We start from the raw sequence: 10,655 nt of genomic DNA, 5'->3' as shown, positions 1-10,655 counted from the left end.
TGGTAAAAAAATGCCTCCGTTGTGACAGCAATACTTCCATCTGGCTTTGTGCCACTTTGGGGTAAGTGCTAATCTCAGCCCCACCCCCACCGCTTCCGTTCTCTCCTTCAAAGAACAAGCACCAAGGATAGGAACCAGCAAGCTCCCACCCTCAGCTTCCATAAGTGATCAGTTTACCAGATTGATTTTTCTTGTGCCAAGAAAATAACTTGCCAGAGGTATGATGAAGAGTGAAATCTTTCTTTAAAAAAAAAAAAAAAAGGATAAGGGGGATCCAATAGAGAAAGTGGCAGGAACCAGGGAGGCCAGAACTCTGGACACTAATCGTCAAGGGTCACAAACAATGTGGACACGCCCAATCGCCCTGAGACAAACGTGCCCCCAGCATCAAGAGGGTTCTGTTTCTCAGTCTGCATTCCCATCAATGAGCAGGCTTTTCTCCCGTGGCTCTGACATGCTATGTACAGCTGACTGTCTCACACTGGCCTCAAATACCTAAGTTCACAGCAAACTCGCTACCTTGGTCCGGCTCTCCTATAATAACACATGTACACATTTATCAACTGGGCAAAATTTACAACCGGCTAGTTCCCCCTCAACACCCCAGGAGGGACTAGCGGGGGGCAGAGTAAACAGTCTGGCCTTTGTGAGAGCGGTCGGCGGCCAAAGGCAGGACTCAGGCGAAAAACGCGTGGCAGAAGACGGCCACGGCCAGCAAGATGATGCCGTTGATGTTCACCACTGTCCTCCACAGAGGCTTCTCGGATGTGTCGGTCAGCTTCAGCTTCATGGCTGCCTCCTCTTCCTTTGTCATCTTGGGGCCCTTCTGCTGGTCCAGGCCACAAAACATGTCGTAGGCCCTCCTGCAGCATCCTTTTTTCTCCTCAGCCACTTCTGTGTTGGGGAAAAGGAATAAAAGAATTGTTGGCTACAGAAGCAGGAGAAACTAAAAGGTGTGACTCAGTGGTTGAGCATCGACCTATGAACCAGGAGGTCACGGTTCAATTCCCGGTCAGGGCACATGCCCGGGTTGCGGGTTCACTCTCCAGTGTGGGGCGTGTAGGAGGTAGCGGATCCATGATTCTCTCTCATCATTGATGTTTCTCTCTCTCTCTCCCTCCCTCTCTCTCTTCCTCTCTAGAATCAATAAAAATATATTTTTAAAAATTCTCTTGGGGACAAAAAAACTCTCAATGGTGGTCACCTCTGGGTCAAGTAATGGAAATGGGTCCATTTTTACTTTTTAATGTAGAACTTTCTGTGTTGTTTGTTTTTAAACCATATTTTATTTTTTTTAATTTGGATTGTAAAAGACCTTGCCTTCTGCAGAAAATATTCCAGAAAGTCTCTATGTCTCATTTTATTCATCTGTAAAATTGGAAGAATTATACTTGTATTATCTGTTTTTTAAAAAAGGATGATGTGGGGCCAAAATGAAACACTAGAGTAAGATATTCACAATTAAAATACATTGTGGTCATACCATTATCTGCCATGATGCTGGTGGTGGTGGTAACAATGATATAGGGGTGACTTCTCATACTGCTGTTTCTTGGAGAATGATGAGGGGACACCCCTTGTTTATAAAAGCCCTCTAGAGATCTTAGTTCATTGTACTTTAGGGCAGGACATTCCGTATGATTTCGCCATAGGTTCACCAAGAAACGACAGAATTCAAGTACTGCCACGAACCTCAGAAGTCACTAAGCTCAAATTCTCCAGCCGGCGTGGGAGTCCCCTCTAAGCATCCCTGATGGATGCACACTGGCTGCTCCCGCCTTTCCAGATAAACTTGGAAACCTTTCCCTCCGTGGCCATCACAACGGTATGATTATGCCCGATTCTGTTGTGGAGCATGATTTCACTCAAGGTTTCCAACAGCGCTGTGAAGCCTAGGCTACCGCTGAGAATACTTGCGTGTAAGGAGCCTGAGCTTTAGGAAAAAACGGAATCACTCACCCAAGGGAGTGAGTAGAGAAGTCAGGATTCAACCTCAGTGCTTCCTGAATCCCACTACCATAGGCTGTCTCTACACGAGCTTGCCTCTTTGGGTTAAAACTGGGTGAGTTCTTTCCAACCAGGTCTTAACCCTGTCCTCTGGTGCAAAAACAAATCTATACTAATAAAAGGGTAATATGCTAATTAGACCAGATAGACCGGACATCTTCTGGACGTCCTTCCGAACAAAGCCACGGTGGTGGGCGCGGAGAGAGAGGCGATTAGGGGCGATCAGGCAGGCAGGCAGAGGGGTTAGAGGCAATCAGGCAGGCAGGCAGGTGAGCAGTTAGGAGTCAGCGGTCCTGGATTGCGAGAGGGATGATTGACTACCGGTTGTGGGATCGAGCCTAAACCGGCAGTTATACATCTCCCAAGGGGTCCTGGATTGGAGAAGGTGCAGGCCGGGCTGAGGGACCCCTCCATGCACGAATTTCGCGCACTGGGCCTCTAGTAAATTAATAATAATCTTTTGCCTGCATGAAAACATTCAAAATACTCCTCATTGCATGGTGAGTATTTTAAAGTCTATGGTGTTCTCCCTCAATGTGGGGACATTTCTGGAGGTGGGAGAAGTGGGGGCCATGCCAGCTCCTGGGAAGCAGGAAGGGGCTGCCTTAGAGGGAAGGTAGGGATCAACCAAAGGTGGGAATGACCGGGGATAGGTCAATGGGGGGAAAAAGGAGACATATGTAATACTTTGAACAATAAAGAATTAAGTAAAAAAGAAAAAAAAAAGGGGGGGCTGCATTTCCCAGCACCAGAATCAGCTGCACTACGGCTGAGGCTCCTTTGGCACTTCTTGTGTAGCCACAGGTGTCAGACAGAAAAGTCTTTCGAGATCAAAGGCAGATTGTGTCAGAGCTGGGGCCATTGGCAAAGCCTCTCTATTCCGGGGTCTCCATGTATATGCTTTCAAAATGAGGCGATAAGACCAACTGGTCTCCGGGCCCTTTCCAGAGCTAGGGTTCTCGGATATTCCTGACGGCCAGATGCAGGACCTGTTCTGCTATATGTGCGCTCCCTTCAGGTGGCAGGATGAGACCTTCTGCCCAACACCAGGTAAAGAGCACATGACCTTGCTCTAGCCCATTTGACTCTGTGGATAGAGCATAGGCCTACGGACCGAAGGGTTCCGGGTTCCTTTCTGGTCAAGGGCATGTACCTTCGTTGCAGGCTCCTCCCAGGCCCGGGCCCTGGTTGGGGTGCATGCAGGAGGCAACCAATCAATGTGTTTCTCTCACATCCTTAGATAAGAATTAAGAAGAAGAAGAAGAAGAAGAAGGAGAAGGAGAAGGAGAAGGAGAAGGAGAAGGAGAAGGAGAAGGAGAAGGAGAAGGAGAAGGAGAAGGAGAAGGAGAAGGAGAAGGAGAAGAAGAAGAAGAAGAAGAAGAAGAAGAAGAAGAAGAAGAAGAGGAGGAAGAGGAAGAAGGTGGAGGAGGAGGAGGAGAAACATACGCCCTTGAGCTCCCACACCTGTGTATACCACACATTAACACAACCATTCTCCGTGGAGGAGAAGAACATAGAAGTTGAAGAAAGCATTTCTCCATGATCAGGATGAGTGTCTGAACGTTTGACCAAGAATGATCTCAATGGACTGCCTTAGAAACTTGGTTCTCTAAATCTTAGGCAGGTAAGACATAAGATCCTGAGCTTCTATTCCATCCTGCTGATGTCATTCGGATGAACCATAGTTGTGATTCCATCTGCTTTCAGTTCACAGGCTATGTCAGAAGAGCTCTGACTCTTTCCTTGGCCCTGGCCATGCCCCAGATCAAGTCAGGGTGGCAAGTTCCGCACCCACCCTTCATCACTGAAGGCTGTACACTGTGAGGGCTGAGGGAGCTGCAATGATTCTGTACCTCCCTCCTCCCCTTCTGTACCTCCTCCGCTGTACCCACAATCTTTGAGCGGATGTCCCAAACCTCGTTTCCTCCTCTCACACCTCCCTAGCCCACTCCCATCCTCCCTCTAGAAGAGAGATCTGGGCTTTGATGAAGGCACTCACCTATTTCAAAGGTCTCCTCTGGGGCTTCATTGACGTCCTCCTCGGTGGCATCCAGGTCGATCCGCTCCTCTTTGCTGTTGCGCAGGCTCCAACACAGGCGGTAGAGCTGTGGAGGAAGCAGAACAGGTCAACAGGGAGATCCCAACAGGGCCTTGGGCCAAGGAGCTGGGAGGACAAGGAGCTATGCATCAAGAAAGAAACAGGAATGTGGCCTCTCAGTACCAATAAGAACATAGATAACAGTTCCCATCCACAGCATTATATCTAAATATGTCAGGAACTTAGGTGTCAATCACAGACGTGTACACATTAGCCCCTGTGACGTGTGCATATTCGGAGGCTAAGAAGATGCCTTGAATGCAGAAATAAGTGGTTTGAATGAATGAACTCTTGCTACCTAGGAGAAATGAATTCGTTCCTTTTAGCACTGGTTCTGAGAAACAAGACTAGACACCTATCTGTCCAGACCAACCGCATAAGATCACATTGTTGTACTGTGTGTGTTTGCCATAGTATGGGGAGAAGCTGTAGAATCAAGAGCCATTTAGAATTGGGAAGAACTGGAGGCACCATCTCTATTGACATGAGTTAACAAAACCCTTTGTCTTTCTCTATGGACGAATATGATCTTGCTCTGTTCCTTGGGAACCTGGAAAAGGTGGAATGCCAGCTGGATTGGGTTACCAGACTATATTGCTTACGGTGAAAATGGCCTGTCATTGGTCATCTTCATCTGCATTGGGAGGGCTGTGAATATACCCTAAACCAAGGGCGACATCTAGAGTTAAAGAAGAGTACTTGCCATTTTTGAAGTCTTAAATCAATTGGACTTTAGTATTGTTTGAAATTTCTTTTGAATTCTACGGGCAACTGTTTAGAGGCTTGATTAGGAAAAAAATAAAGGGTATCATACTTCAGATTTCCCTGAGTGTAGTGATTTTTGTAACCAGGGATGTCCCTTGCTTGGATCCCTGGAAGTTCTGACCGTGGAACTATTACGAGAAATATAAGTTCCTATCTGGGGCCTGGGCATCTAAGCCAGTGTAGCCCTGAACCTGCCCTAGTGACCTCATACCCTTACACCTGAGCTGTCCCTTGGGGAGCATGAGTCAGAGAAGATGCACTGGATGGAAATGTAGCGCGCTTGAGGACTCCTGCTGAAGAAACATGCCTGAGACTGTGCAGCCGGCACGCTGAGCTTCCTGTCCTGTATGCTTCTGCACGACACCAATGGCAAGGGTGCACTATGTAGTCATGTGAGCGTGAGATGTCTCACTGAGCCGAGGGCCGGCAAGATGGGCATTGCAGCCTGAACATGGGAGACAAGGAAAGGACAGGTTTCCTAAGTGGGTACTCACGTGCACATCAGGAATGGGCTTGGTGCAGAGGGAGACGACAAGGATGATGATGACAGAAATGGCAAACAGGATGATGGCGAAGTACAGGTAGTGCACACCACAGATAATCGTGGGGCAGTTGCTAGGCTCCATGCAGCTCCCGGTTCCATAAGCAAACTCGGCGATCATACGGGACAACCCAATCAGAAATCCTATGATCAGTCCCCAAAAGGCTCCCTGGGAAAGAAAACCTTGGGTTACCAACTGCTGAACACACAAGACAGCTGTGCACGCCGGAGGGGCAGAGGCAGGAGAAGAAAGGTGAGAGAAAAGATAGCTCCAGGCCATCTGAAGCCGGAGCATGGGAGTGCGGAACATGGGAGCACTGCCATCCAAACCCTCAGCAGCGCACCCATTCCTGCTGGAGAGCGCTGGGAAACAGAATCCCTCCCACAGAGAGCAGGCACATCCAGGTGGGGATTTCTGCACCAGAAAGGGCCTTTCCGGCTGCACACAAATGCTACCTACGTGCTCATTGACTCTCTTGCAGAAAACAGCAAGCAGGAAGACAGCTGCAATGGGGGGTCCCAAGTAACTGGTGATGGACTGGATGTAATCGAAGAGCTGCCCACTTTGTGCTGACTGTACGATGGGCACCCAGGCGATGCTGATGCCAATCAGCACCAGGATGAACACTCTGAAAGCAAAGCCCCCGCAATAGTGTCAATAATTGGCTCTACATGAATAAATCTATATATATATAAGCCTAATATGCAAAGTGTCCCCTCAGGAGTTCGACTGCTTGCTATGACCTGCACTGACCACCAAGGGGCAGCGCGGAACGAAGGAAGGCCCCAGCAGGCAGCCGTTAGCGACCCTACTTGTGCACAAATTTTGTGCACTGGGCCTCTAGGATATATATAAAATGAGCAAGTATGTATACACATACACACACACACACACACACACACACACACAATGTGACCATAGCAAGGAAACATAATTAGCAAATTCATTCTTGAAGCTTTTGTTCTCCCATATTCTGCCTCCCTGAGAAAGTCATCTGTACCTATAAGTGAAATGCTCTTGACTTTCAGTAGTCACCTAAACCAGCCGCTACCACAAGAGATGGTAACTTTGAGAGGCAGCCGAGTGTAGGAACAAAGGGGTGTGGACTTTGGATCCAGGCAGCTCTGGATTCAAATTGTTCTTCTCTCTTTGTGACATAGGATACCTTGCCTGACCTCTGAGAGTCTCAATTTCTCTCACTGCACGCTGGGAATGATATCACTGACCTTGCAAGGTTGGGATGAGGATTAGCTATAGTCAAACCAATAGTGGGCAAATAGATGAGCAAATAGTAAGCACTCATTTTGCTCATTGATAAATTGGGAGTTAGATTAGATGGTCCCTAATGTCCCTTCTCACTCCAAAAGGGCATTTCAAAGCCGATGCCACTGGAAGGAAAATATAACTGGCCACAGAGGCTATTCCCACGCTACCTAAGCATCCGCCGTCTTCCCTAGCTGGAGGGAACCCTATACAGTAATTATTCAAGCTTCCTGGTGGGGGAAGGTGGGAGCTTCATGTACCTTCCTGCAAGCATGAGCTCTTTCTCCGTTGCTGTCTTCCGGATCTTGGTGTAGATGTCCATGGTGAAGAGGGTGCTGGCGCTGTTGAAGATGGAGGTCAGGGAGCTCATGAGAGACGCCAACATGACTGACAGCATCAGGCCTCGCAGCCCTGAAAGAGAAGGTGGTTCTGAGTTGTACCCACCGCACCTCAGCTCTTCTGCACTTGGAACATGGGAGGACCCAATGTTTGTTTGCTTTCTGAAATCATGCCATGGTTGGCCTTTGATGTATCTCTCCAGAAAAACTAGACATTTTACGGAATGGACTGTGGCTTTACATTATATTGCAATCCCACAGCAGTCAACAAAGAGGTAAGAATAAAATATATATGAGGTTAACACTTTGCAGTTGGATGATGGTGGTGATGGTGTGTGTGTGTGTGTGTGTATGTGTGTGTGTGTGTGTGTGTGTGTGTTTCCATCTGAGCGGCCTTTTATAAGATCTCTAATTCAAAAGATCCATGATATAGCAGAAATATTTAAACTAGGATTTGCCCTAGCCAGTTAGGCTCAGTGGATAAAGGGTTGACCCGCAGACCAAAGGGTCCCAGGTTCGATTTCGATCAAGGCACATGCCTTGGTTGCAGGCTCCTTCTTAGCCCAGGTCCTAGTCAGGGCTTATGCAGGAGGCAACCAATCGATGTGTTTCTCTCACATCGATGTTTCTGTCTTTCCCTCTCTCTTCCACTCTCCCTAAAAATCAATGGAGAAATATCCTCTGGCAAGGATTAACAAAAAAAATTAAAAAGTAAAATAAAAGAGCCATGTGATTCTTACTAATTGCAACCTTAATTAATAAGCAGCCCAGCTAAGTGGAATAGTTAACTATTACTCCCATATTTATAGAATTTGAATCCAAATGGTTTGCCCAAGGTGATGCATCCAATCTTTTTTATTTTTTTAAGACCATCTCAAATTCCTCTATTCCAGCCTTGAGCAGAATTATACAAGCCAGACGCTGAGTTGCTGTGTGGCTTGGAAAAGTCACTTTCCTTCTGCGGGCCTCAGTTTCCCCAACTGCAGAATGAAGAAGTTTGATTAGATGATCTCTACATTTCCTTTCAGTGATAAAATTGTGTAGAAGTTTATTCTAAGTTTTCCTGGCCAATACCTTTGAATTTTGGATCTCCTGAGACCCCCTAACCTAACTAAATCTGCATCTCTTGAGCCAGAATTAGATTTTTCTTCCTTATGCAATATGAAAAGTAACCCCACAGGTCTACCCCAAAACTCTAACCAAAGTGGACTCTATGTTCTCAATCTTCTAGGAGAACACATTCTCTATAGTGAGAAGTTGTATCCCATCCGTCAGCTGCCTCAAACGTCCTCATGCTAGAGCTAAAACCACTCCTTGCCTTTCTCTCCATGTTTTTCATTCATTCTCCAGGTAAAACTCCACTTAGTTCAAGCCGCCATGTCAACGTCTGTGGGAGAACTTTGAAAGACCTTCCAGATGAACATGGAAAAGCCGTGTTTTTCCCTAACGCATTTTCAGATCATCTCCTTTCCGAGCCTGACTGACAACAGACCAGTGCCAAGTCTGAGAGCCAAACCTAGTCCTATGTCTGCTTGCCACAAGGTAAGACCTACTCAAAAACTGAGGACACCTGGAATGAGGCTTTCCCAACTGACCTCCAGGCATGGAAATGGCCTTGCCCAGAAGGCCCACAGAATCCATGAGAAGCCCGAGCCCAATCAGCCTCCCAAGAAAGACCCCGCCAGTGGGGACGAATCTCACCGTTGGGCATGAGCTCCACCACCATGGTCGGGTAGGCGATGTTGGTACAGCCAACCTTGGTGCCGCAATATTTCTCACATTCCGAGGGGAGGGCGCAGGCAATTTTATCTGGAGAGAGATGAAGAGCCGTGTCAGCAACAGACATCAGGGAAATACGTCCAAGATTCACTTTCTTTCTTAAAAATATGTTTTCGCTGATTTCAGAGAACGGTAGAAAGAGGGAGAGAGAGGAAGAGAGAGAGAGAGAGAGAGAGAGAGAGAGAGAGATAAAAACATCAATGATGAGAGAGAATCACTGATCAGCTGCCTTCTGCACACCCCACACTGGAGATCGAGCCTGCAACCTGGGCCTGTGCCCTGACCAGGAATTGAACCGTGACCTCCTGGTTCAGAGAATTTGCAAAAACCAGGGGAGGCAATTCTGTGGCTTCTGTGACATCAAGTTGCTCACTGTCTAGAGCAGTGGTTCTCAACCTTCCTAATGCCGAGACCCTTTAATACAGTTCCTCATGTTGTGGTGACCCCCAACCATAAAATCATTTTCATTGCTACTTCATAACTGTAATTTTGCTACTGTTACGAATCGTCATGTAAATATCTGATATGCAGGATGTATTTTCATTGTTCGCGACCCACAGGTTGAGAACCGCTGGGGGAGATCAATAATACTTGGCAATGCATGGCAAGAAAAGAAAGAGGAGGAAGAGGAAAAGGAGGAGGAGGGGGAGGAGGAGGAGGAACGGAAGGAGGGGAGCGACAGGGCTTTTGAAGTGGCTCAGAGCCAGGAATGGGGGAGAGCGGCCACTGAGACCAGCAGAAGGCATCACCTGTGTACAGGATGCGGCTGATCATTCCTGGCATCACCATGAGGAACATGGGCAGCAGCTTCAGGTACCCACACATCACGCAGCCCGCCTTCACGTGGGACATGTTTTTGGCTGACAGGCAGCGCTGCACAATGACCTGGCAGGAAAGGCGGGGTGAGGTGCTGGTCCTGACGCCTCTGGCCACCCCAGCTCCCCTCCCCCACATCCTGGGTGCTTGGCCTGGCACTCCCATGTTACCAAGGCTCAGTGACCCCCGGGCCCCGTGAGCCCTGCCCTACCTTTCCCAACCCCACAAGCCACAGACAGACAGACAGACAGGAGTTCCTGCAGCACCCCGGGGGAGACCTTGTCCCCCCTGCACATCCAGTGCGGGTACCTGATCCGTGCACCAGTACCACAGGGCGAGGATGGACAGCCCAAAGATGAGCCCCGGCCACGGCAGGTCTCCCTTGAGGGGGTCTCGGAAGATGTGGAAGGAGTCATTCCTGGGCGTGTAGCATTCCTTATTGATGGTGATGTTTCCGTCAGAAACTTTGCTTGGAATGGCGTTCATGTACTTTTCCATGAAGGCCTCATACCCTCCCACTTCATTAAAAGCTGAAAAACATCAGTCACAAAAATCAGCATCCTGAAACTCTCCACTCTTCACGGCAGTTTCCCCTGTGGATGCCCGAGACACCGAGAGATCCTGCCCCACAGCCAGGGCCCTCCGTGTGGCCTCAGGCAAGTCACTCTCTGGCCTCGGCTTCGTCATCCTTACCCCTGCCCAGCCTCCTCGGGGACTACTCTGAGGCTCCAAAGCCATGACCCCTGAACGGACTCCAACCCTAAGCATCGTTACAAAGGGAAGCTACTTGACTTATTAAAAGAAAGACCTTGGTTTGGAACCAGGTTCAAAAACTCTGTTTTCCCCTCCCCCCCGCAGTAGCCTTTGGGACCCCAGACACAGACTAGAGACACAGACCAGGCCCTGCCACCCCTGATCCCAGCCAAGTGCAGGGATGAGCAGAGCATGGGTGAGGAGCCTTGGAGCCCGGGCCCCTGGTGACTGTGTCCTTGAAGAAGGCATTCCAGTCCCTGCCCTGCGGACAGCCTCCTCTGCTCTCTGCCCCCC

At 48.6% G+C, this 10,655-nt stretch overlaps 1 protein-coding gene across 1 annotated transcript in view; it reads right to left on the bottom strand.

Moving 5' to 3' along the window:
• Window positions 1–219: 219 nt before the first annotated feature.
• The window catches only part of SLC5A1 (solute carrier family 5 member 1), a 37,547-nt gene continuing 27,111 nt past the window's right edge, over window positions 220–10,655 (bottom strand). The window contains exons 8-15 of the mRNA XM_070399880.1: window positions 9,918–10,138; window positions 9,542–9,677; window positions 8,715–8,822; window positions 6,936–7,086; window positions 5,872–6,040; window positions 5,365–5,580; window positions 4,007–4,112; window positions 220–894 (exon numbers count right to left, since the gene is read on the bottom strand). Of these exons, the coding sequence (XP_070255981.1) occupies window positions 677–894; window positions 4,007–4,112; window positions 5,365–5,580; window positions 5,872–6,040; window positions 6,936–7,086; window positions 8,715–8,822; window positions 9,542–9,677; window positions 9,918–10,138 (1,325 nt within the window). The 3' untranslated portion in view covers window positions 220–676. The remainder of the gene's footprint in view (window positions 895–4,006; window positions 4,113–5,364; window positions 5,581–5,871; window positions 6,041–6,935; window positions 7,087–8,714; window positions 8,823–9,541; window positions 9,678–9,917; window positions 10,139–10,655) is intronic.

Source organism: Myotis yumanensis, unplaced genomic scaffold (genome assembly GCF_028538775.1).
Source record: "Myotis yumanensis isolate MYYU_CA2020_CCGP unplaced genomic scaffold, mMyoYum1.0.hap1 SCAF_19, whole genome shotgun sequence".
Taxonomy (NCBI): domain Eukaryota; kingdom Metazoa; phylum Chordata; class Mammalia; order Chiroptera; family Vespertilionidae; genus Myotis; species Myotis yumanensis.
The sequence above is the reverse complement of the archived record's forward strand: the minus strand, read 5'-3'. Positions and strand labels throughout refer to the sequence as shown.